Source organism: Pseudochaenichthys georgianus, chromosome 4 (assembly GCF_902827115.2).
Source record: "Pseudochaenichthys georgianus chromosome 4, fPseGeo1.2, whole genome shotgun sequence".
Taxonomy (NCBI): domain Eukaryota; kingdom Metazoa; phylum Chordata; class Actinopteri; order Perciformes; family Channichthyidae; genus Pseudochaenichthys; species Pseudochaenichthys georgianus.
The window spans coordinates 21,603,379-21,630,616 of record NC_047506.1 but is presented as its reverse complement, the minus strand read 5'-3'; the positions used below and the strand labels follow the sequence as shown (position 1 = coordinate 21,630,616).

The 27,238-nt window shown below is 40.6% G+C and overlaps 1 protein-coding gene across 1 annotated transcript in view; it reads right to left on the bottom strand.

The window, feature by feature from the left end:
* Window positions 1–26,664, bottom strand: part of sgip1a (SH3GL interacting endocytic adaptor 1a) — a 66,821-nt gene extending 40,157 nt beyond the window's left edge. Inside the window, exon 1 of the mRNA XM_034080597.2 lies at window positions 26,209–26,664. Within this exon, the coding sequence (XP_033936488.1) occupies window positions 26,209–26,218 (10 nt within the window). The 5' untranslated portion in view covers window positions 26,219–26,664. The remainder of the gene's footprint in view (window positions 1–26,208) is intronic.
* Between the last annotated feature and the right edge of the window lie 574 nt (window positions 26,665–27,238).

The following is a 27,238-nucleotide window of genomic DNA, read 5'->3' as shown; positions in this document are numbered from 1 at the left end:
TTCATAAAAGAGCACATGTTCAATGTGAAAAGTGACAGTAGATATAGATTAGTTGCAATTTGGTGCTATATATATATATATATATATATATATATAAAAAAAAAACACCTTGAATTTCAGGGGGGGGCGCTGGGCTCCAAGACAATGGTAGGGGAAACACTGCATCCATACGATAAAGAACTATAGCGGATAACACCCGTTTCGTCTCTGTGTGGATGGGGCATTAAAGATGGCATATAGTTGACAGGCAACACTTTTTCAAACAAGCTCCTTCAAATGTCTCCAGACAAACAGTGTGGGCATGGTTGTTGAGTAAAGTTGTCAAACCCCCGATAGGCCCCTGACTGTTCCCTGGAGACGACTCCCCAGCTATTTTAGTCATGTCCGCCTATCAAACCAGATCACCATAGACGCCACTGACAGGAAGTAGAAATTATTTTCTCCCATCCACATTTCTCTGACAGTACCCAGAAATGTCATCTGCAGCCGCCCAGCCAGAACCATTAGCATAGGAATATGCATCAGCAAGGCAAGAAAGATATCCTCTTTTTTTACGCAGCTGCATTTCATTGTTATTTTTACATGGCACATTGGCTTGGGTGTGGAAATGACATTCAACATTCAGTTCAGCAAGACCAGTAGTCCTTCCACGGATGCTGCAGAGAAGTAAAGCTATCAGTCTTATTTGGATGCCTTCTCCGAAAATGTACACTTTGTGCACATTGTCCTCTTTCACTAGCGTGCTGTGTGCTCGTGAAAGAGACTGCTGTCCCTCCTCCATTGGGAAAATGATTCTAGTCTTGTACATGTTTTCCTAAAGATGCATAATACTATTGTAAAATGGCTAAATAAAGTCACAGATAAAGGTGTTGAATTTGATCACCCCCGCAACTGCACAATACAGGAAAAGAGTGGAGAAAACACTTTGATGGTTGTAAGATGAGAGAATTAAGTGTTATTTACTGCATAACAAAAACCTGAAGATTGTCTTCTCGAGAAGACAATTGGACAGAAATGATTTATTGTGTCAGTTTAAGCCTGCTTTGGGACAGCAAGGCCACATATGATGTCAGAAAGAGTGATATGGTCTGGTTTTGAAGATTGTTTCTGTCCATGTTTTAGCTTTTGGCCACCAACAACAACTAATGTAGAATATTGTGTGAGTGATTTGCGACCTAGGGATCCTGACAAGTTCACGTTTTACATTTCTATCCCTGCAAAAGGTGGTTGCTTGGAAATTCAAAGACATGTTGTTATATGATGCAACACATCTGCAAATATATTACACTGGATAAAGTATGAATACTTCAAAGGCCTTGGGTTTACATTTAGTGGAATTTCGGACTACTTCAGCCTTGTCTTACTTACATATAACAAAGACCCTGTTGTAGTTCATGTAAAATGTAGTTTTCTGAGTACCAACCGTGTCTAACAGGCAGATGCATTAATGTCTGACAAATTAAACTGAACATATTTGGGTTTTGAATTGACACAATAAGAAAATTAAAGACATCACCTTTTTTATTGTTCTGACATTTTGATGGACCAGACAACCAATCTTTTTATCAAGAAAATAATTGGCAGCTTAGTGGATGATATCAATTATTGTTAGTTGCAGCCCTTTACCAAAAGCAAGGCTGTTATATGCCTGATATGACTGTTGACCTTTAAGCAAATGCAATTGAAATGTTTCCTTTTATCCGCTTGTTTTTGGCTCAGGAGTAAAACAGCAAGGATCTTTATGATCGCTCTTCTCATTCAAGAGTGGCTCAAGATAAGTTCAGTGCTCCAGCCTGGCACAGTTACAATCCTATATTGATCAAGAGTCTCCTGGATGTAGTTTTCTAAAGTGACACAAAATGTAATTGACTCCGAAGGACAGACCAACCTTAAACTGGAATGCACAGTGTGCTAAAGTAAGAAGCTGCACACAGTCTAAAAATAGTTAAACTAAAGTACTCAGAAGACCAAGTGCTGACTGTAAACAATCAAAATCAAATTACATTAATATATATTTGAAATAAATCCATATACCCACTTGAAATAAAAAGATGAAAATATAAGAAAGAAAGAGACATTTTTGTGAAAGTCTGTCTTAGAAAATAAGAAAAACAAACCAATCAGAGTCTGCCCACTGTACGACCACAGCCTGTATATATAGTAATTGATGTGCTCCCTTGTGTGTTTGCTGACAAGTGATCAATAGTCCAATCCTGTAAACATGTTTGTTTGGATTATCTGTGGGTTACAGCACTGCAGCGTAGCCCAACTGGTGGCAGAAATACCAATTATTTCAATCTATGCCAATCATTTTTTTTAACTGACTGCAAAGGTCGCTAATGCTGCTGACTTCACCTATCAATGGTCCTGAATGTAACTCTATGGAGCTTTCGACCACATTTAACACAAAAACCTTTTGATTTGCTAGTCTAACAACCCGTACAAAACATACCAAAATACTATTTCATTTGAAACTGTTTGACATCTGTTTGTAACTCTTAGATTGTGGAAAGCCAAAATGCTAAAAACATAAAAATACTCAACTCTCCAGAGATTTCCCCTTTCCTTTAATATCAAATGCAATGATTTAAAGTAAATGAGCCAAAGGCAAAAGACAGTGTGGGTGTACAATGAAGTGTGATTCACAAATGAATGGATGGATATATATATTTTAAATGTAAATACAATATATATGTGAAGGAGATGGAGGAGGATAAGGAGGAGGGTGGCTGGTCTGTGGTGAGAAAACATTTGACACATAAACACACGCTTACACCTACCTAAGAAGCAAGAACTAGCCCACATTTAATGAGTCACGATGAATACATTTTACAATTGATAGAGAAAAGAGGCCAACAATTATTAAGAATAAACAGCTACTAAACAGAGACTTGGATACAGCCCATTGACGCTTGAGCACACGTCCTACAGTTTCTTACATTTTACAGTATCATTGCAAACACACAGTGGGGAGAGCAAGGATACAAAAAACAAACCACTGGAGATAGAGTGCTGTTTTCTGAGCAGAAGTATCATCAATTATCTATGTTCACTAACCAACGGCAGGTAACATCAACTGTTGTCAAGTAGAGCAAAGGTGAACTTTAATTCCATTCATTAACAGTCTTCTCTATCTCCTCTGTGAATGTATCAACCTGAAACACACAGCCTTGTGACTTGACTGTAAAAGACAGTTTGATCAATATCGTTCAATGCTCTATCAAAACTGGAAATGAGAGAGCCAATACTGGAAACTGCTGATTGCTTAGGCCAATCTATAACAACATGTTGTCTATATTGCTACAACTTCTAAATCTGCCTGCATTTTCTCAGTTGTTATTTTACATTACATTACATTACATTGCATTTAGCTGACGCTTTTATCGAAAGCGACTTACAATAAGTACATTCGACCAGGAAGACACAACCTTGAAGAAAACAGAATCATATAAGAACATCAGGTTTCAAAGAGCCAATCGTTTCAAGTGCTACTCAACTGGCTTTAGATAAGCCAGTCCTTTATTAGTATATAAGTGCTCTGTTAGCAGTTCTTTGTTAGTCATTCTATCGCTCAAAGTGGAGTCGAAAGAGATGAGTTTTCAGTCTGCGCCGGAAGGTGTGTAAGCTTTCTGCGGTCCTGATTTCAATGGGGAGCTCATTCCACTATTTTGGAGCCAGGATAGCAAATCCACGTGTTTTTGCTGATGGGAACTTGGGTCCCCCTCGCAGCGAGGGTGCAGCGAGTCGTTTGGCTGATGCAGAGCGTAGAGCACGTGCTGGGGTGTACGGTTTAACCATGTCCTGGATGTAGGAAGGGCCAGATCCATTCGCAGCATGGTACGCAAGTACCAGTGTCTTGAAGTGGATTCTAGCAGTTACCGGAAGCCAGTGGAGGGAGCGGAGGAGCGGCGTGGTGTGGGAGAATTTTGGAAGGTTGAAGACCAGACGAGCCGCTGCATTCTGGATGAGCTGCAGAGGTCGGATGGCACATGCAGGTAGACCAGCCAGGAGGGAGTTGCAGTAGTCTAGGCGTGAGGTGACGAGAGCCTGGACCAGAACCTGCGTCGCTTTCTGGGTCAGCTGTGGACGTATCTTCCTGATGTTGTAGAGCGTGTATCTGCAGCAGCGGGTTGTAGCAGCGATGTTTGCAGTGAAGGACAGGTTGTTATCTAGGATCACACCCAGATTCCTTGCAGTCTGAGTCGGGGAAACAACAGAGGGGCCGATGTTGATAGTCAGGTCAAGAGAGGGACAATCTTTTCCCGGAAGGAAAAGCACTTCAGTTTTGTCAAGGTTGAGCTTGAGATGATGAGCGGACATCCACTGAGAGATGTCAGCTAAACAAGCAGAGATGCGTGAGATTTTACTGTATACACGATGTACAACACAACAAAAAACCAGTAAACCAGTTTTAGGAAAGTTTCTTATGAATATAAGAAACTTAACAAGCTAGTTTTCGGTAAATGTAACCGTCGAAGCCCGAAGTGGAATCTTGGAGCAGCAGTTTGAGTGTTATTGGCTTGGATTGCTTTGATGGCAAAACTGACCCTTTATGGAAAGAATCAACATGGCAATTAAATCAGTGTAATGGTGAAAACGGAATGCTACAGAAAATGCTTCAACTGTCAATTACACCCATTGAACTGTGTATTCCTGATGATCCACAGCACAGCTTTATATGAAGGGTCTATAATAAAGGTGTGTGTGTACGTGTGTGTGTGTGTGTGTGTGTGTGTGTGTGTGTGTGTGTGTGTGTGTGTGTGTTAGCAGATATAATCCTGGGAGTTTGCCAGTGTACTATATGGGCTCTCTTCTCAATGTCAAATCACCTCTCTGTCAGCCAATGCACCAATCAGGTAAATGGCCCTCATGCAGAAACCCTTTTCACTTCCATATTTTTAGTCTGTCAGTGTCAACCCTATCTTTTTGTTCCTCCTGCCTCTGTTCCCTTTCCTCTTTTACTCCAAGTAAAGCAGAAGGTAATTACTAAACAACCTCTCCTCCCACAAATCCTGTTAATAAAAATAAGCCCATTCATCAGAGTGTCAGTTCCTCATAGGTCAGCACTGCTTCAATACTTCACAAAGACCAGATAGACTAAGCACTTCAGATTCTCTAGAGACATGCTACTTAAAGACCCAATCATCCAATTTTTGCTTTTTGTATGGAAAATCTGATTAGGTGTATGATTAATATTGGCATATGATTCATTTCTTATTTTATTGACTGATTAGCCATTTAGTTTGCTTATCATGTATCGCTCATCTAAATTCAAAGACATTTGTTTGAGTAATAGAACACTTTTGAAGCATCATGGCTTAGTTTTGACCGGTGACATTTTAGGACAGAAGAAATTACTACTTATATATTTTTCCTGAATTGCGGCCTTATTTGAATAAGTGTCATGGGTGGAGAACTACTGCCTAATGCCTACAAATCAAGTTGGTCAAGTCTGAGAAAATAACACTTACAATGTCACCTGGGGTTCTCTCAGCGTGGCCTTGGATACTACAAATTCATATCACACTATTAAACTGATGTCAGGAATTTCGCAATGAAATGGTCCAATTGTACTATTATATGGGAAATATATGATTTAGCATTTTTAGAGTTGAATTCATAGTATGGAACCAGTAAGTGTTATTAAACGTTATGGAATTCAGTTTTAAATGTATTGCTTAATTTTGTACCACTAAAGTGTGCATGGAGTTACATTTTTTTCAAGGGGATCATCAAAAACCTTGGTGCTGCTACTAACAGGTATCAAAACAGCCCGGATTTTTGAGGTCACTGTGCAATTGAAAATGCAAAAGTCACGCATGAATGATAAAGGCATACAGCATTTCATCTGAAAGCATTCCAAGATGATCTGTTAAGTCACCATGCAATTATTCTTACTGTGATTTTTATCTATAATCTTTACTTAAATCATACATTACATACAGCTCATCCTGTGGCAAATGATGCTGATATTCATTTTTATTTTTACAAGAGGCCAATTATTCAGCCCCTTCTAACACTTTCAATGGGCACTGCACTAGTTAATAATGACTGGTACTTTGAGATGAATGTAGATAGATACAGTGGGGCAAACAAATATTTAGTCAGCCACCAATTGTGCAAGTTCTCCCACTTAAAAAGATGAGAGGCCTGTAATTTTCATCCTAGGTACACTTCAACTATGAGAGACAAAATGAGAAAAAAAAAAAATCCAGAAAATCACATTGTCTGATTTTTAAAGAATTTATTTGCAAATTATGGTGGAAAATAAGTATTTGGTCAATAACAAAAGTTCATCTCAATACTTTGTTATATACCCTTTGTTGGCAATGACAGAGGTCAAACGTTTTCTGTAAGTCTTCACAAGGTTTTCACACACTGTTGCTGGTATTTTGGCCCATTCCTCCATGCAGATCTCCTCTAGAGCAGTGGTGTTTTGGGGCTGTCGCTGGGCAACACAGACTTTCAACTCCCTCCAAAGATTTTCTATGGGGTTGAGATCTGGAGACTGGCTAGGCCACTCCAGGCCCTTGAAATGCTTCTTACGAAGCCACTCCTTCGTTGCCCGGGCGGTGTGCTTGGGATCATTGTCATGCTGAAAGACCCAGCCACGTTTCATCTTCAATCTTCAAAAACCTTGGTGCTGCTACTAACAGGTATCAAAACACCAACATTTCAATTAGTGAGTAGGCAGAACATAGCAGCAGGATGAATGAGGCCACAACTGAAAGAGACATAGAAGAGGGATGTGAATCCAGCATAATTTCTCCTCTGGGCAGTGCTTTCCCAGCAGCCAATCCGGTGTCTTCCTGTTACCATGCCAGCTATATGATTATGTTGTGAATACAGTCTGTGAGAAAGACATGTAAGAATGTGTCCATGTGTGATAAAGAGGGAGCGAGACACAGGCAGAGAGGCGTACAGTAGATTGCCTGTCAGATTATGTGGCTGCCGAGAATGAAAAGTTTCCACATGAGCAGTAAGCAGTGCTGAACACAATGTGTTCCCAGGCTCTCTGTGTATGTGTGTTTCTGTGTGTGTGTCTGTGTGGTTTTGTCCAGATGAGGCCTGACAGAAAGTTGATATGTATCAGTAGTTCGGATGCAGCCTGGTCACGTCCTCCTTCCATGTGCCCCAGGGGAGCACAGGAAATTACTTAGTTTGTAGAAAAAAATAATATGAAAATGAGGACAGAAAAGGGAGGAGGCAATGAGAGAAGAGAGCATTCAACAGGCTCTGAAGAAACACAGAAGTGACAAGCCTGAAATGGATCAGATCAACAACAAATGTACTCCATCTCTTGTTCCTCTCATTGAGACAGGATATGTAAAAACTGGCCCAAATTCCTGTGGATTACATCTGCCTTATTCCCTCCCAAAAATCTAATCTCAGTTCATACTGGTTGAGGCAGACCGCTGACTCCACCCATCCCCTGTTCACACCCAGATTATAGGTTTGGTCCGTTTTTAGTTGCCAAAAGAATGTCCTGACTGTCTTTGGTTCATTAATTTAGGCAAGGGCTTATGACAAACCTCTGACTGCATCTTTCACAGCTCTCAGATAAACAACTTCATAAAAAGGTGGAGCGCAATTTGGAGAGGAGAGGGAGCAAAAGTGAGAGTGACACATGGAGGGTGGGAGGCAGAAAGAGAGAGGGGATGTGGAGAAATCGTGATGAACGACAAGCTCTGGAACCACTTGGAGGGAGCAAACCATAAATTGCAGTGTCACAGTAATGGCCAGCAATCTGGTGTTATGAAAAATCTTATATAACTTCTGACTGCATCTACTTACCCTCATGGTAGAAGACACAGTCAGTGAATACCTGAAGATATTATCTTAACATACAGTAGCAGATTACAGTACAGACCCCATCTAGGAACTTCAGTCATCCTGTTGGCTCAGTTTCTTTGTGCCCTCACAACATGTGCAGCAAGGCCATCAGTTTTAATGATGACTCAACAGTCGGATTTTTGACTGTATGACAATAAAAAAGGATGTACAATGTTTAAATTAATTATATTTATTTTAGTGTAGCTTAATGAGTGCCTATTAGCTCTGTTCATCACTTTATTTCTCAATAGGGCTGGCATATTTATGTATGTGCTTATGTTCAGTACACATCTTGTGTAACAGGAACAGATAAAAAAAAGGACCTTCTTCCTGGTGTTTTGTCCTTTGTCCTGGTGGTGTTTCTTCCTGGTGCATGTTATGTAACATACCGAGAATTCTGCTACTACTGCTGCACTGGAGTCACGCCAAATGAAGGACAGAGCGACTGTTAAACAAGCGGCAGTCCTGAAGCATTGATGTGCAGACACTTATTGCACATAGAAACAGATCCATGCAGCGTGCATCCAGCAGAACTACAATAGTGTGCTTTAGTGAAATAGTACAAAGGGTTAAAACTGCTGGATTACAGCCTGCTCCACTCTCTCTATCTGTCGCAGACTGTGATTAAAATTAATACTAAACACCCTTTTCTATTGCTGATGTTTTATAAGAGTTTACATTTTAGGTCAATGAAATAAAGCAGCAGGCATGAATTCTGAATGTGTTATTGAGGAACCGAAGAGATAACTTTAGCTCTGCAGTTACATTTAGGGCAAGAAACTTGAGTAAACATTTCACACAATTCTGTTTCGACCTAACTTTACATATACTCAGGGGCGGATCTAGACAAATATGCATGGGGTGGCAAGAGGGTGGCAGGAGATTTTGAGGGGTGGCATCCCCTGACAGAAGTATATGCTGATTTAAATCGCAATCATATCAATCAATTAGGGGTGTAACGGTACACGTACCCGTACTGAAATTATTCGGTACGGGCCCCTCGGTTCGGTACATGTGTGTACCGAACGAATATAGCGTTAAACGTAAAAAATTGAGAACATGAACAACTTTCTGGAAGTAATCTCAGGTATATATATCATAGAGCGAGCAAGTCATTTCATTGGACGAGAGGCATACTATGAGAGCTGGTCACAGGGATGCGTTCAAATGTAGTCAGTAATTTGAGGAACTGTCGAAATGGCGAACGCAGATAAAGTTGAGCTGAAAATCCTCCAGCATCATTGAAGTCTCCGATTTAGGAACATTTTGGTTTCGCAGTTACGTACAAGGATGACGGACAAAGACAGGTGGACCGAACCAAAGCTGTTTGTCGGCATTGTTCAACTAACATTGGTTACGCGGCTGGCAATACATCACACTCATTTGAAAAGGCATCACCCGAATGTGAATATCACCGGTACCAAAAGAAAAAAGACTGAAGTGCAAACCCAACTCCCACTAGCATGTAAGCCTCCACCACTCGCAGAAAGTTCAGACCGAGTCAAAGCTATTACAAACGCCAAATATCCTTATGTTGCCATGTTAGCAAAGCGCTACCTGGCTGTATCTGCTGCCACTGTCCCTAGAGAGGGTGTTCTCCACAGCAGAAGACATTGTTAGTGCCAGCAGATCTGCCCTTTCAGCAAGCAATGTGGACAAGTTCATCTTTCTTTAAACAACATGAAAATACAATGACAAGCAAGTCCTAATGTCAAGCTGGCTGCTTAGGTACTAGTACAGTTCAAATACAGATTATTTCAGTTCATCGAAATGCTGCATCATAATGTTTATTTTACTATATTTTGTATTTATTTGAATACATTAGTCACAGTTTAATAATAATTTAAAAAAATATATTTAATGTTTTGTGATAATTTTTTCTGCTGTACCGAAAACGTACCGAACCGAACCGAACCGTGACCTAAAAACGAGGTACGTACCGAACCGAAATGTTTGTGAACCGTTACACCCCTACAATCAATGTTAACTTGGAAAGCCACAATATTAATATTTTAACTCAATCACATAGGTGATATTATTGTGGCACATCAGTAAAGCCTTACATATAAGGTGGCAGACGTAATTTAATGAATTTTAACTGAACAATAACTGAATGAGTTTGTCTCACTCTTAGACCAGCAGGGGTACCAAATCTATGCAGACTGCTGCAATAAGTACATTAATTAACTGTATCTTCGATGTTTGTCTGAATGAATATGATACTATTAACAATCATATTATTCCTATCAGCTGGCAATCACTGTTAATAAATAATAATAATAATAATAATAATAGATTTAATTTGTTAGCGTTTTTACAGCTGTTCAAAGACGCTTTACAGATATAGTGAAGAACTGTTATGATTCACATATTCATTTATTATTGAATAAACTATATTTTTTGGAGGAGTTAATGATGAATGTTCATCAAGATGCTTGCTCACCCTCCTTCAAATTCGAAAAACAAGTAATTATATCATTATTGATATACAGTTACAACCTTGACTTTACATCAGAAAGAACAAACATTAAAGAAGTGACTAACTGCATCAGTTAGCGTTAAAAAACGTGTATTCAGCTAAAACATAAACATCGCTGCAGTTATTATCCAGTGGAAAGTCTACTACTGGCCTAGTTAAATCAAAGTGGTTACTTTATGTTGGCTGGGCAGTGTAGTTTTACACACCGTCTTATTTTCTGTTTTTTGGGGGCAGACCCCCTCAAAGAAAAAAATATATACACGCATACAAGGTAATCATCTTAACAGTTTGTTATTCTCATCGAGTCATCCGTGAGCAGAGCATCAAGTTGGCATGCCTATAACAGCTGAATGCGGCGATTACTATTTTGTTCAGCAAAACGCCTCACAAACGTATTAAGATCAACAGCTGTAGTGCGTTTTGATTCAATGCTGAGTACAGCCAAACTTGACATTCTCTTCTCTGTCATTGTAGACTGCAACTACCTCATTCCTTCAGTGCTTGGGTCCGAAATGCTTCCCGTTTTGCGCCGTCCCCCCGTTCAAGTGAATTCGCCACCAATCATATTTCCACTCTCGCGCCAGGACCGGGGGAGGGGTTACATGACGTGCATCTTGTGCTGCATTCACTTGCACTCGGACATTAGAGACTTTCTCTCATAAATGTCCGATGAGCCACAACTTTTCTTTCAAAACAAAGATGCCAACTGGGGTGGCAAGGCTATTGTTTAGGGTGGCAGTTGCCACCCCATGCCACCCCGGTAGATCTGCCCCTGCATATACTGTAGTTCAACTGGGACGGTTTTAATAGTGCAACTTCTTTCATTAGGATACAAACAAAGTAGATTCTAGCCCCATGATGCGGACTAATAAAGCGGAGCTAAAAAAAAGAGCTGAAATATTTGACATGGACTAAGATGCTGCTGACTACAAACTCTCAAATGTGAGCAAAGATACTATTTGCCATAGCTTTATGACCACAGGGGGAAAAGAAAGATCAAACATCCTTAGGGGGGTTAGCCATCCTGTTTTCGTCATGAACCCAAAAACAACCCTGAAAGATGACACTTCCTAATGATACCTAAAGGTGGTGTTGGACAGCCCAATCTTAACTCCAGACAAATAGGAAGGAAGGCCTTCTTTTTCTGTATCACCCCTACCAGCAGTGGTTTACATCATGGTAAAGTGAAGGGAGTGACTTTCTTTTACTCCAAACTCCTTTTTAATTAGGACAAATGGCTCTCTAATCACATGGGTCTTCCTAGCTCATTGGTTTTTGGAAATGATGCGCACTGAGCGAATATGAATCTCACTCAGTTCCTGAAGAACAAGGTCAATGAGGTGCTGAATCTCTGAGAAAATGTTTTGCAGTTGGCAGGAGTGGTGATTCTGTAATGCGATGAGAAACACTGTAAATCATCTTCAATGCAGTTCACATCCACTCCCCTCTCTTACACTTATTTTCTCCTATACTGCCTGGCTATACACAGAAGTGTCAAATCATTTTGGTTTATTGGCTTTATGTTGGTATACAGGTTACAGTTCTGTGTAAACTGATGCATTTGGCAGCACTCTGATCCCATTTTGTATCTTGCTTAGTCTGACAGTTCACCAATGCCAACTTTAAATGAAATTCTTAATTGGGATGAATGAGGAAAACTTAGTATGGCCTCTCGTTTGACTTCAATAGAGTGGTGACTCTGAGACGAGTCCTAAAACCCGGACGTGAGTTAGCATTTTACCCTCGTCTCAGAGTCAATGGGATTTCTCCATATAGGATTTTGGAAAATATTTGGAAAGAAGGTCTGTGGTTGACACAAACTTAAAAGGCGGATCACGTTTTGTTCTACGACATTAAATCAAATCAAATCAAGTTTTATTTATATAGCACATTTATAAACGATTTTTGGTCGAGCCAAAGTGCTGTACATATAATAAAAATAGCCTACAGTAGAGTCACTTTACAGCTAATACAATAGCACAGATTGTTCAGAATATCAGTATGATCAAATTAAATACTGTTGGTTTAAAGCTCCTTACACACCAAACTGACACCAAAGAACACGCCCCGACGGAACATCGGCTCACGTCGCCTCACGTCTTGACCATGTTTCGCACTGGAACACACCGCAAAAGACTTCAGCCGACGGCCAAGTTGCACGTACGAACTGCGCATGCGTGAGTGGCAATAACTCTCCTTACCAGCAGGCGGTAGTAGTGTGTATTCGTTATTCAAAAGAGGCAACAACCGGAAGACAGACTGCGTGATACACCGAGGGAAGAAGAACAGACTGAGTGATATAAACAAACAACAGATAGCGTGTGCGTTCCATTTTCACTCTACAGCGAGAAGCTCATGGGGCTTTCCCGAACCTGTGTCGAGAGCTGGAGTTAAATGAAATCTCAGATATGCCTTCTTAATAGTTTGTTTGGGTCCCTCACTTCTGTTTCGCTTCTCATGCACTGATTCGCTAAGCTGAACAGCCAATCAGAGTGATTTCTTTGGCCGACAGCCTACCGATTCAACATGTCGAAAGCTAAGGTGCAGCGGAGATTACAAACTTCAGTATCCTAGTCGAGAAGAAGAGGCTCTCTCTCCTTCCTCCCTTGGCAGTTATGGCAGATATTGGTATAAAAAGTGACTCACAGACTAAGGGAATATCAAAAATCCTATGCGGCCATCTTTCATTATAGACACATTGTTCAGCAGATGCTTCTTTCAGTACTCCAGACTAGTGATTCACAGTTGGTCTGCAGGTGGCAGGTGCTTTGTGCCTTGCGGTTTAGTTTCACTGATGTGCAGTTTCTTCACTATACCTCTAACTCCCATGTCTCCCTGCCTCCCCTTTCTCTTCCCTCTGCCTCTCTCCCTGCTGATATGGTGAAAATCAATGGCTCCTCTATTCTGTGAAGGCCCTGATGTCTGCTAATGAAATCCTATCTGCCATGAGTCACCAATCTGATAGCTGCTGGGACAACGGCTGGCAGAAGGGCCGTCTCTTCAGCATCAGTTATCATCTCTCGCGCAACAACAAGCTCATCTTTATGGGCACATCAATTCATGCAAACATATATGTGTAAGCCCGGATTTTTGAGGTCACTGTGCAATTGAAAATGCAAAAGTCACGCATGAATGATAAAGGCATACAGCATTTCATCTGAAAGCATTCCAAGATGATCTGTTAAGTCACCATGCAATTATTCTTACTATGATTTTTATCTATAATCTTTACTTAAATCATACATTACATACAGCTCATCCTGTGGCAAATGATGCTGATATTCATTTTTATTTTTACAAGAAGCCAATTATTCAGCCCCTTCTAACACTTTCAATGGGCACTGCACTAGTTAATAATGACTGGTACTTTGAGATGAATGTAGATGGATACAGTGGGGCAAACAAATATTTAGTCAGCCACCAATTGTGCAAGTTCTCCCACTTCAAAAGATGAGAGAGGCCTGTATTTTTCATCCTAGGTATACCTCAACTATGAGAGACAAAATGAGAAAAAAAAAAAAAATCCAGAAAATCACATTGTCTGATTTTTAAAGAATTTATTTGCAAATTATGGTGGAAAATAAGTATTTGGTCAATAACAAAAGTTCATCTCAATACTTTGTTATATACCCTTTGTTGGCAATGACAGAGGTCAAACGTTTTCTGTAAGTCTTCACAAGGTTTTCACACACTGTTGCTGGTATTTTTGGCCCATTCCTCCATGCAGATTTCCTCTAGAGCAGTGATGTGTTGGGGCTGTCGCTGGGCAACACAGACTTTCAACTCCCTCCAAAGATTTGCTATGGGGTTGAGATCTGGAGACTGGCTAGGCCACTCCAGGACCTTGAAATGCTTTTTACGAAGCCACTCCTTCGTTGCCTGGGTGGTGTGTTTGGGATCATTGTCATGCTGAAAGACCCAGCCACGTTTCATCTTCAATGCCCTTGCTGATTGATGGAAGGAGGTTGTCACTCAAAATCTCACGATACATTCAGCCCCATTCATTCTTTCCTTTACACGGATCAGTCGTCCAGGTCCCTTTGCAGAAAAACAGCCCCAAAGCATGATGTTTCCACCCTCATGTTTCACAGTAGGTATGGTGTTTTTTGGATGCAACTCAGCATTCTTTCTCCTCCAAACACGTCTAGTTGAGTTTTTACCAAACAGTTCTATTTTGGTTTCATCTGACCATATGACATTCTCTCAATTCTCTTCTGGATAATCTAAATGCTCTCTAGCAAACATCAACTTTAAGCAGGGGGACACGTCTGGCACTGCAGGATTTGAGTCCCTGGCGGCGTAGTGTGTTACTGATGGTAGCCTTTGTTACTTTGGTCCCAGCTCTCTGCAGGTCATTGACTAGGTCCCCCCGTGTGGTTCTGGGATTTTTGCTCACCGTTCTTGTGATCATTTTGACCCCACGGGGTGAGATCTTGCGTGGAGCCCCAGATCGAGGGAGATTATCAGTGGTCTTGTATGTCTTCCATTTTCTAATAATTGCTCCCACAGTTGATTTTTTCACACCAAGCTGCTTACCTATTGCAGATTCAGTCTTCCCAGCCTGGTGCAGGTCTACAATTTTGTTTCTGGTGTCTTTTGACAGCTCTTTGGTCTTGGCCATAGTGGAGTTTGGAGTGTGACTGTTTGAGGTTGTGGACAGGTGTCTTTTATACTGATAACGAGTTCAAACAGGTGCCATTAATACAGTTAACAAGCGGAGGATCTTAAAGAAGAAGTTACAGGTATGTGAGAGCCAGAAATCTTGTTTGTTTGTCGGTGACCAAATACTTATTTTACCGAGGAATTTACCAATTAATTCATTAAAAATCCTACAAAGTCATCTCCTGGATTCTTTCCCCCCATTCTGTCTCTCATAGTTGAAGTGTACCTACTGAAGGATGAAAATTACAGGCCTCTCATCTTTTTAAGTGGGAGAACTTGCACAATTGGTGGCTGACTAAATACTTTGTTGCCCCACTGTACTAATGATTGTATAGTAGCCAATAACATGACACTCAACTGAAAGTCCCACAGATCTGTGCATGTAAACACACTGAATTCCAAAGTATTAAAATACTGCAAGAATGCAGAAGGATTTATCTTCAGCTCTTTCACACAAGCCTGAATGTCAACCAGGCCTACAGCCTAATGTACACAGAGAGCACAGACAAGTACACACTCACACAAACCAAAACTGTCTATGCGAACAGTATGATCCTGAAAAACATGTCACACACAGCTGGCGAGACACATCTACAACCGCTCTCTTTAATCACATCCTCAAAACACTCAGTTCATCCCTCTTTCATGAATTACATTTCTCTTTCCATAACCTACATCTCTTTTTTATCTCTCTTTCTGCAACCTTTAAATCTCTCCTTCCATCACTACATCACTCAAGCGAGCCAGTCTCAATCTAAACGCTGCTAATCTCTTCCTGTAGCTGTGTCCCTGCATCACTGTGCTCGTGCATCCTCTGCTGATTGAAGCTGACATCTGTTTGCACTAGTCAGGCTAGTAGCCATACAGCACAAACACAGGGGGAGTGCTGGACTTAAAACACATCCACAGATATGGCAAGACAGGGATTTGTCACACACATGGACAAATACAATGCCACATTTTTTAATAAAACAAACACCGAAAGAAAATATTTAGAAAATGGAAGGAGGAAAGAAGAAGAGGGGACATGAAACTGAAGCCTAAAAGAACGTAACAAAAAGTCAGTCAGCGGTATATCTTGTATTTCATTCTCCGTTTTGTTCTTCCCTGCTGTATTTCCTTACTCCTGCACATAAAGTATGAGGGGTAGCTGAGCTAAAATATCAATGCAGGTTTTTAATGTCGGCTTCAAGAGAGCAAATATTTCTTTCAAGATCAAAATGCAGGGAAAACAAACTAAAAACAGGGGCATACTTATTATTAATTAATATGTCATTATATATATATATATATATATATATATATATATTCAGCATTTTTATTACACGTCTGTTTCACCCTTTACAGTATTATTTCATTTAATGTAAATCGAAAAAATAAGTCATGCTGTTTCCCTGGGGCTTTGTGAAAGGAATTCTGGGAAATGAAGGAATCATTAATTAAAGTAGATGATGCAAGTTGAAGGTAAGTGGGTACACCAAAAAACAGAACATCTCATCATTAACACTCAGAATGAGTAGAGAGTACTGTATGTGAGCATGTTTCTGATGTTTAATTGACAAAAAAAGAAAAGAAAATACCAGATAAATGAAATCAGTTTAACTGCAATAGAATGTCATGTTAATTAATTAATTAATTAATTAAGTAGAGTCGAAGGAGATTGTGCCAAGCACTAACAGTCGGCTTGGGAGCTGAATACATTATGCAGAGAAGAAGCACATTAATATTATATGGCCAAATAAATCCAACTTCCCTGGGGGGGTTTCCGTCGCTTACCACTGCGACTGTTAGCGTGCTAATCAAGTCCAAATCAACAAAAACCTGAAGCAACAGAGCTTCCAACTACAGACTCAGTGAGAGCTGAGCACACAGAGACGGCTTTCTCTCCAGTCTCCTCCACAGACATGAGTGGAGTCTCGCAACACAGCTTGTTAGAGGGGGAGAAGGGGGGTTGCTACGTTTTGGCCCTGGTCAGTGAGACGTGACTGCCATACTGGACGCTGAAGTGTTGCCATTTTCAGAGAAGCCTGTGTTACCAATTGGGCTGTTCACAAAAGACACGCTGAAGCACCGTTTCACAACCCTCAGTGATAGTTCTGGAGTCGATAATATTTTTCCTTGAATGCCGCGAGCAAATCTGGCAACGCAAACTGATAATCTACTATAGACAATATAAATGAAATAGTATAAATGATATATGCGTCCCCTGCTTGCTAACACTTTTGACTTTTCTCTTCTTTCTCCCTGCTGTTCTCCTGGACTTTGAATTCCACAATTTGTTTCCTTTACTTTAAAATCCATCAACTATTATTATGTACTAGACATATCCTATTGTAACTGTTGTGTGACTGTGTTATTTAAGTTACATACACTCCGTATTTGTTGGTTGTGTCTGAACGGAGAGCAAGCGCGATGAAGACACGCACACAGACGGACAGAAATACATAAAATGGACCCACTGTGTTACGCGGCCATGACAGAGGAGCAGAATGGCTTGATCGGCGAGAAAATATGCGCTTCTGGGCACAATCAATTATTTCTCTCAAAAGTTTACATAGCAACTGCATGTACATGCATCACTGATCATTTTACTTGGACGGTGCAACACAACTTTCTGTGAGCAGGGCAATGCATTTGTAAACCAATCCACAATGTAGTTGATTTATATTCTGTACATGCAGAAGTGATGACGCAAATCAGAATGTACCTGAAGCTGCCATTTTGAAAAAATATGCTAATCCAGACAAAAAACAAGTGTAGAACAAAATCATAACAGAACAAAAATCTAGGACAAATCTACCCCTTTAATAATTTCTTAGTTCCCCTTCCCACCACATGAGTTGATCAGATTCCAAAAAAAGCCACAAGCAAGGAAGTGACTCAACAAAACACAGGCCTTTCACTGTGATTATACTGCCCTCTCCCTCGGGGCTCTGACACGCATTGCTGAACCCTGTGCATCTCTTCCCCTCTCACGCTATCCTACATGCACATTAACTCAGTTCATCTATTTGTCCATCCCTACCACTCCTCATTTTGTTAACCTGCTTCTTCCTGGAAATGGCTTTCTTGAAAAGACTCTCCCTTTCTATCTCCCAGCTTGTGTCAGCTTCTTTCTCTCTGTGTGTGTGTGTGTCTCTCATTATCTATCTCCTCTCTAATTGGTTGCTACTCTCCTGGCAGCAGTGCCATGGACTCTGTAAAAGACACTATTATGAAAGCAGCATTTTAAATGTGTGTGTGCCTCAGGACTCAGAAAGGGATACAGGAAGACCTTGTTATCCTCGAAGTCAGGCTCACAGAGGACCTACGCTTTGACCTAAACACCTACTTGTGGAGGGTGAAAGGACCGAGAGATGAGTCAGTCAAACAGATAACACAGAATGATATCTACAAATGTGTACAAATAAGACTTTTATATTTTTGACACAAAACGCAACAGCATTAAGATCATAAACTATTTGATTTGTTCTCCGAATTCTGCTTGTGGATGGATCCATCAGAGACTTTTCCTGCACCTTACGTGTCAAAATATACGACTCAAAAGCCCCCATGGTGCCATCACAGCGACAGTATTAGTATAACAGCAGCAGTCTCAATACAAGTACCACTTTTGATGATAAAACAACATCCACTGATTAAATTAGACCGTACATCTTTGACAGCAAATCACCTACTGTTTCGACAGCAGGCTCCTCTAATCTCTGCTTGGGCCCTGTTGGTTAGCAGTCTCTGCAACATCCGGTTTGTTTTTAATGTGCTATGTGTAACATTTCAATTCCAATAAACCAGAATGGCAATGATGGAAAGAAGAGAAGCACGTACTTATATATATTTTTAAGTATGAAAACCTTAAAGAGGCCCTGGGGTTTACCCTTTCCTGTAGTGTGTTGTTTAAGTTTCTGTGCATGTAAATGTTCTGCAAATGCTAAAATCCCAAAGATTATGCCAGATGGACTTTCTCTCCCACACACTCCCCCCGTGCCTGAAACGCCTTTATTGGACTCCTTTGTTTCCTTCCGTGAAATAATGACATTACTATGTAACACTGGCACTTCTATTGGCTAAAGCTCCAACATATTGTACATGATTTGCCAGCAGAGGAACAGAATGGCTTGATCGGCAAGAGAAAATGCGCTTCTGGGCACAATCAATTATTTCTCTCAAAAGTTTAAACGTGCAAAAATGGATATAATGGAAGCCTAGACATTCAAGAAAGGTCCTCAGGTGGAGAAGGAATGATGTGGGGAAAAAAAAAGTTGGGAACAGCAAAGGAAAAACCTTTTTAAAAAGATGCCACTAGACCACTGTATGATAGTACATGGGCTTACATAGCAACTGCATGTACATGCATCACTGATCTTTTTACTTGGACGGCGCAACACAACTTTCTGTGAGCAGAGCAATGCATTCGTAAACCAATCCACAATGTAGTTGATTAATATTCTGTACATGCAGAAGTGATGACGCAAATCAGAATGTACCTGAAGCTGCCATTTTGAAAACATATGGTAATCCAGAGTGTGTAGAACAACATCATAACAAAACAAAAATCTAGGACAAATCTACCCCTTTAATAATACATATTGTACATGATTTGCCAAGGAGCAGGATATTTACGAAACATCTCTAAGCGTTTGACCAATAATAACAGAGCCAGCCAGCTAACCAATCAGAGCACAGGGTAAAAAGAGGTGCTGCTGCACAGGCATCATGAGAAAAATAAAGCACATTTTTGAACATTAAAGTATGTAAACATGTCACAGAAGAAACACAAACCACAAACATGAACCTGAAAATGTGCATAATATGTCCACTTTAGGTAAAGGACTATTATCTACTTATGTATGCGAAGGGTTTACAATGCACACATTTTCATTTGAACTACTCTGCATAATGTAAGCATAATCATGGCAAACACAAAGATTTAAGCAAATTGTTTATGTGAGGCCATTAAGACAACTGTAGTATGATTATGCTGTAGGACGCTGCCACGAGACTACACAAACATGTCTGATTATCTGGCTTTGAATCAATACACATGCTTCTCTGTATCCAAGTGTCTACAGTGCACAAAAACAAGAATGAATGTGAAGGGCTGTTGTTCAGATGCCGATTAATGAATGAGGTGTGAAAAAAAAGTCCCTGCTGATTGATTTTTTTACTTTTTTCTCTTCATGCAGTTCTGAGTGTCTGTCTGTGCATGTACGTGTCTTTATTGTGGGAAAGTTCATTTGGGTCTCCATTGCAAACTTATTTTCAAGCAATGGACCCATTCTACTGTGAGACATTCAACAACAAAGAAAACACACAAACATGCACACGTTTGTAATGCAGCATTGTCTGATGTCGTGTTAGCATTAGTTATTATTAGGCATTGCCAATGACTCAGACTTGTCATTTCACTCTGGAAAACATCAGAAGTATCCTCGTCTATCACCTCCCCATCCTTTGCAAACATTTCAATTAACACATATTTGCACTCATTTATATACGGTTGAAAAACATGAATGTAATTATATTCCATTTAAGTCAGCATGACAATGTACGTACTAAATATTTGGACCCACACATGTACTGCAACCACACATTTAAAGCATACCAATCGTACTGTGCTTGTATACCTGTGACGCTTTCACTTGCTATAAATGTGGATGGATAGTCGGCTGAGTCTACGGAGGACCAGATTATAATAAAACCAGCAAAAACACAGACTCAAACTATGACTCATGATGACAAATAAGTAGCACCAATTGTTAGAGATGGCAGGAAGATACAATTATGCATTTCACACTCACAGACGGTGTGCTGCTCTGTTTAACACCATTGTTGAATTTCTGCTAGGCCACTGAGGGCTGTTTCTTAAGCATCGGCCCACATGAGTTATATGTTTGGGCCAATGGAAAGACATTAAATTACTCATTTGGGCTCTGCAACCGGTAGTGGCGTATCAATCCTTGCACAGAGGGCTTCAAGAGGAAACGTCTACCATTAACAATGTTTTCACCATAGACAAGCCAGGGTCATCATCTTTTATGCTTTTCTGCCCACATGAACCCATCAAAAACCTATTTATTCAGAAATCAATGAAAATGTGCACTTGGGAGCCTGTGCCCATCTGATTTCCAACCTAGACATGAGTCAGCCTCACAGTCGTTACCCGGGAAACCATATGGCAGCAGAGTTCTTCAAGAGCTACAGCCTATTGGATGCCATGATAAACTGAGCAGAGTTAACTGGAGATATGCTGACTGATTACACATCATCACTATTCTTTCTCTCAGAGGGTAATGCTGTTTGTGGTAATACAATAACACAGTGTTTGTGTCGGTTAGGCTGGAACAGTATCATAATTATAGTATGATACGGCTGAACAAAACATTAGCTCGAGAGTCCAACACAGAAGTATGATTTTTTTTAAATGTTTAAATCAATGTTGCTTGAGTGAGTTTGTTTGGAAGGAAAAACATGCCTCTAATGAAGCTTACAGTTTAAAAAGAGAAAACTTGGAAAACATGACTAGCACTCCAAAAGCCTGATTATTTTTTGCTCATGTGAGCAGGCCTTGAGCAAAACTAACAAATGTTGATAATAGTGATGTGTAAATGATAAGCTGTAGTCAAAATGTTGCCATTAGACCCATAGGCAAAACACAGTGGTTATTCCACAGGGATCTGAGGAGCAACATAACATATTTTGTTACAACTTAATTGAAAGAGATGATATTTTACGCTGAGATGCTTTTGATAAACTGAGTCAGTGGATATGACCCTGTATGCTGGTATACCATGTGCAAAGCCACAATGAGAGGATTTAGAACCTAATTGTTGGGTTTTTTGTATCATGGCAAAAACAATACAATTATACTGATTTAAGGTATTCTTTTACAATCCCCCAACTAGGCTATCATCACAAAAGCACATTATAATCAAGTGTACCATAAAGTAGGATAATGGAATGAATGGAATGAAGTGGAGCCCACCATATGGCCTTGTGTCCTCTGTGCCCTCTACTCTGCAGCATTCCAGTCAAGGGTTTATCCAAGTTTCAGCCGGGCCATCCTTAAGTACGGGGCCTCCCGGTGACAGTCTGATTCCTACCGCTACTAACTAAAGGATTAACAAGACAACAGGTTTAAAGCCTCGTTAGTGGCTACGAGAGGCAGCAGTGTTCACTACAAGCCATAGAATGATTGGATGGAGTCAACAAAACTACAGTATGCAGCAAAATACTCAAGAAATACTAAGAACATACTGATTCTGCTATTCTTGGAGCTTTGTCAGTGCCGGGTCTATAATGTTTCTCTTGATGGTTGTGCTACAGGAAATGCCATGGGCTCATTAAATTCAAAAGGGTTTTCCCACTGGAAGCATCAATTAACTCAGCACATTTTGTAACAATTTAACAACACAGTGTATAATTGTCCCTGACTGAAAGTGCAATTTTGTTATAATGTTAAAATAAATTGCTCTTATTTCAAGTTCTTGGAGTTCTGGCTTAATGTTAAGGCTATATGAAAGGTTGAAGGGTCATTACAAGCATTATTTTATGTTAAGAAAGAGTAGCAAAGGAGGATTTAGGAGTCATACTCTGCACTTTTTCCGTTAGAAATCTACTAAACTTCACATTTGTCTTTATCATGTCTCAGCCTCCTCCTCCGCTGCTATCCTCAGAGTCTGAAAGGATCAGGAATCCCATGCCGCACCAGTGTGATTACCTTGAGGAGAGCTGAGCAAATTACTGGTGAAACAACCACCGCAAGAAGTGAAAGCTCTCGTGAATACAGAAAAGTATACTGGAGATACTTTACTTGAAATGACATCCGCCTAACAAATGATGCATGCACAGCCACAGATGCAGTAATCCCACGTACAGTAAACCCAGGAAATTAATTTCGAGTGATCATGTTAAGTCATGTTAAATTGTTATAAGGAGAGATGGTTATTAAAGGATAAACACAGCTCAGAAAAAAGTTTTTATGAAAGTATGTCTGATTTTTTGGTTGAACTGTAGGGGGTGAGTCTTATAGTGACCATCATCTGGAGGCCAAAGTCCACCAACAGTTATATTTATCACGGAATCCCTATTTCTAACTGATATGTTGTTTTAAGTGGGAAGGGGGTGTGATCACTAATAGTAACACAAACTATTAAATGCCTGCCTCTCTCCCAAAATAACCCACTGTGTTACGCGGCCATGACATGGGGCTTTAAAAAGCAGAGCTAACCAGGATTAGCATCCAATTTTAACACCTGACTGTAATCCTGCCCTCAAACAGTCCATGCTAAGCCTTTGCTAGCCATGCTAATGGACAGAAAGCAGTTTGCAGACGGTCTATTTTTTTCTTCACAACTGTTACACAACAACTTGGCTTGTGGCAAATACAGAGAGTGACAGGACAGTAGGCTTACAGGGCAGTCGATTAGCTCGTAACTTCCTACTGTCATAAAGTTAAAGTAAAGTTGGTGAATTCTAGATACTTAAAAAGAAGACATGTTGGATCAATCTGTTCCGTTACTGCACTTTTTTCAACTCCATTAACACGCTTTTTTTAGTATCATAAACTCAATACCTATAAGAAAACACTGAACCACACTGGGTTGATCATTAACTACAAGCTATTGCATTTTATGTTTGTATTGGTCTTAGAGATCCAACATTTTTTATTATGACTTGTACATTCAGCATGAGTGTATATTTGAAACTATTGTTCATAAGGTGGCTGCGTGCTTCAAATCACAACACTGTCCCAGTCTGACAAGGGCAGAGAGGTCATAGGTTGTCTTATACACAAGACAACACATCATCTATTCTAAATGATAACCTATCAATGCAGTTTAGTTAGTAGTTTGTGTGTGTAAAACTTTGCTAGTGTGGTTGTTGTCAGTACAACCTGCTCCAGACGGTTTGCTTTGTATGATACAGTAGCAGGGCAGTTTAATTCACTGTTATCAAATATAAAGGCAAGGCCATTTTTGTTCTTTCAGCAGTTTCACCTGAATAAAATGTCAGTCATTACATTTAAATGTAGATGAACTTTGACTTCACACTGGCAGGCATGTAATCACAGACCTGTACCGATCATGCATGGGCAGTTAACGTTGAGAATGGTCATGAAGAACAGTTTAATCATGGTCTCCTTCGATTATTTATCAAGTTCATCAGATCTACAAACCCATTTAGTCAGATAACTATGTTTAATAATTGGCAGCAATTCAAATGGATGGTTGACTTTATTGTTTTGTTTATTTAGTGCTAACTTTTTTATGACAAACCAAATTCATCTTATAATACAACAAAATTAACCTTTATTATTTGTATGCTCAACACTTCACTCAACTCTTCTCACTGGCATCTTGCTCAACATATTGTTACTTCCAATTCTGTAAAATGTGTCCAAGCAAAATCACCAGTCTACACAGATAACTAAATATCTGAGAGCTATTACTTCAAAGTCAATACACTGAATGGTTTTAAACATGCTTTTTACTGAAATAACATGTCCTGGCAACTGTAACGATTAAACAAAACCTTTATTCTCTGGTGAGAGATCACTGAGGGGAGCATAGCATTATTCCTTTCTACGCACTAATAGACACAAACTCAACCAGACAGCAGGCGATTGAGATTCTTCCTGAGCAGCAGACACAATGGCATTGAGTTAATTCACTAATAGGGATGTCACAATATCAAAAATGTAGTAGTCAATCTCAATGCACGACTTTGGATTTTTTTTGTTAACAATCTTGTTAATTCTAAGATAAACTGCAAATGGACACCATATGTAGCTTTTTTTTTGTGACTTCTTAAAGCACTTTACAGTAACACAAGTCAGCATTCACCAAGTCACACACATTAATAGTTTCATCTGCTTCAGGGAGATCAACATTTACAGCAACTTGTGGTTCATTATCTTGCCTGAGGACACTTTGACATGCTGATGGGAGAGGCTGGGGATCAAACCAACAGTTTTTTTTACAAAAAGTGTTCCTTGTCAGAGATAATAATCTTTTCAATCGAGAAAACCAGGTGAAACCTTTTTTATATAACACCAGTTTAGGCTTGAGTGACAACATTGTCTATGTTTTTTGGAGCATATACACAAAAGTAACCATTGTGAGGAAACAACATAACTGCAGGGGCTAAATATTGTAAACAATAATAACCTTAACCATTCTCCCAATATTCACTGCCTCAGAGTGTTGCGTATATGTAGCGTGGACTATGGAAGCTTACATAACCCAAGGTTCCTTCAGTATAAGTCGTTATACAGTATTTGTGTTGTTCTGTTCAAACAAATGGCAAGTGGTCGAGGATATTGTTCGATTCCTGAACAATAGACATGAAAATTAGATATCGTATAAAACAGATGGAGGCTTTCGTGTGCCAGCTGCAGAGCCGTAGGGATTCATGCCTCCATCATTGGCCTTCCTACTGATGATGTCATCAATTAAAGGGACACGAAACTAAAAACATCAGTTCTCCTTTTTCTCCTACACTTAACCCCGCAGAGAGGGATAACAGCAACCTTGGGTGGGTACAAATGTACGCATGCACCCACCCGTGCAGACATACAATCCACCGATGAGTGCCGAGTAAAAAGGGTGAGCAGACACACAGCTGAGACATAGAGTACTGCAAGTGTGTACGCGTGTGTCATTGCATGTGTTTCAGAGAAACCATACAAAGAGAATTTATACAAGTGAGCCAGCTGGGCACATAAGCCGTCCTGCACAATAAATCCAAATAATCCTTTACGATGGGAAGCGGGAAAAGGGGGGTGGGGTTAGGGGGGTACTCAGACATATGCACGCGCAGAAACACTCACAAAAGGTACACACGGTTCAATTAGCTTCGCCATTGTGCCGCTGTGGTAGACATTCAGTGGCTGTGCCCGTTTCCTAAGAATAACACGCAAGTCACCGGAATGTATGCACTCAAAATAGCAGGGCAGCTTATGACATTTGAACCTCACACACACACACACACACACACACACACACACACACACACACACACACACACACACACACACACACACACACACACACACACACACACACACACACACACACACACACACACACACACACACACACACACACACACACACACACACACACACACACACACACACACACACACACACACACACACACACACACACAAAGGGGGATTACCCTGAATAACAACAGCCAAGGGGATATCATAATACATTTAAAAAATCATCTTACCTTCCATCATGGTTGCAGATTTGCATTCCTCTATCTCCAAGGATCCTGAATTGAAAGCGGGAGGCTTTGGGGGGTAGAGAAGAGAAGAAGCCCCTGGTTACCACAGAGATACAGTAGAATTGATGGGCAGCAGAGCAGCCGTGTGCATGTGGCTAACGCCCTGGCTAACAGTGAGCCTCCAACACCCCCAGACGTCGCCTGTCAAATAGCCCAGGAGATAGAGAGAGAGAAAGAGAGAGATACAGAGAAAGATAGAGAGATTGAGAGAGAGAGAGAGAGAGAGAGAGAGAGAGAGAGAGAGAGAGAGAGAGAGAGAGAGAGAGGAGGGGTAGGGGCCTGGCCGGGCGAGCTGCCTATCAGAGCTGGGGCTTAAGCCATGGATGCTGCTGCTGCTGCTGCTACTGCGGCTCTAACCTACACATACAGCCGAGGATGCTGAGAGGTTGGGGGAAAAGGCTAACCAGAGGAAAAAAATAAATAAAAGAGGCAGGGTAGAGAGAGAGAGAGAGAGAGAGAGAGAGAGAGAGAGAGAGAGAGAGAGAGAGAGAGAGAGAACGAGAGGGAGGGAGGCTTATGCATGTGTGTGTTTGGCAGGGGGGCGGTAGTGTTAGGGAGGGGCGGAGGCAGTTTGCTGAGGTCAGAGATGGCCTCAGCCAATCCCTGCAGCTCTTTGTGGAGTCACATGGCTTACAGCTTGAATCTCCTGACAACATGGCCCAGGAGAGCTCTGCATTAGTAACCGCTCTTGCTTGACAAATACTTGTGCGCAATCACTAAATACAAACGCATGTTTACACATACAAATAGAGACAGAGAATCAGCCACCACACAGGAGCAGAGTTTATACAGGAGGTACACGAATCCGCTAAACAAACAAACATAAACACACATGCACCCCTCCCCTGCACTCCCTACCTTATGTCAGTGTGCCGAGCCTGCCAAGCGGTGAATGACATTAATTATTTGCTTTCGGTCGCGGATAGAGTAACATGCAGGTGTGAGCAAAGTGACAGTCCATGGTGAGGACACA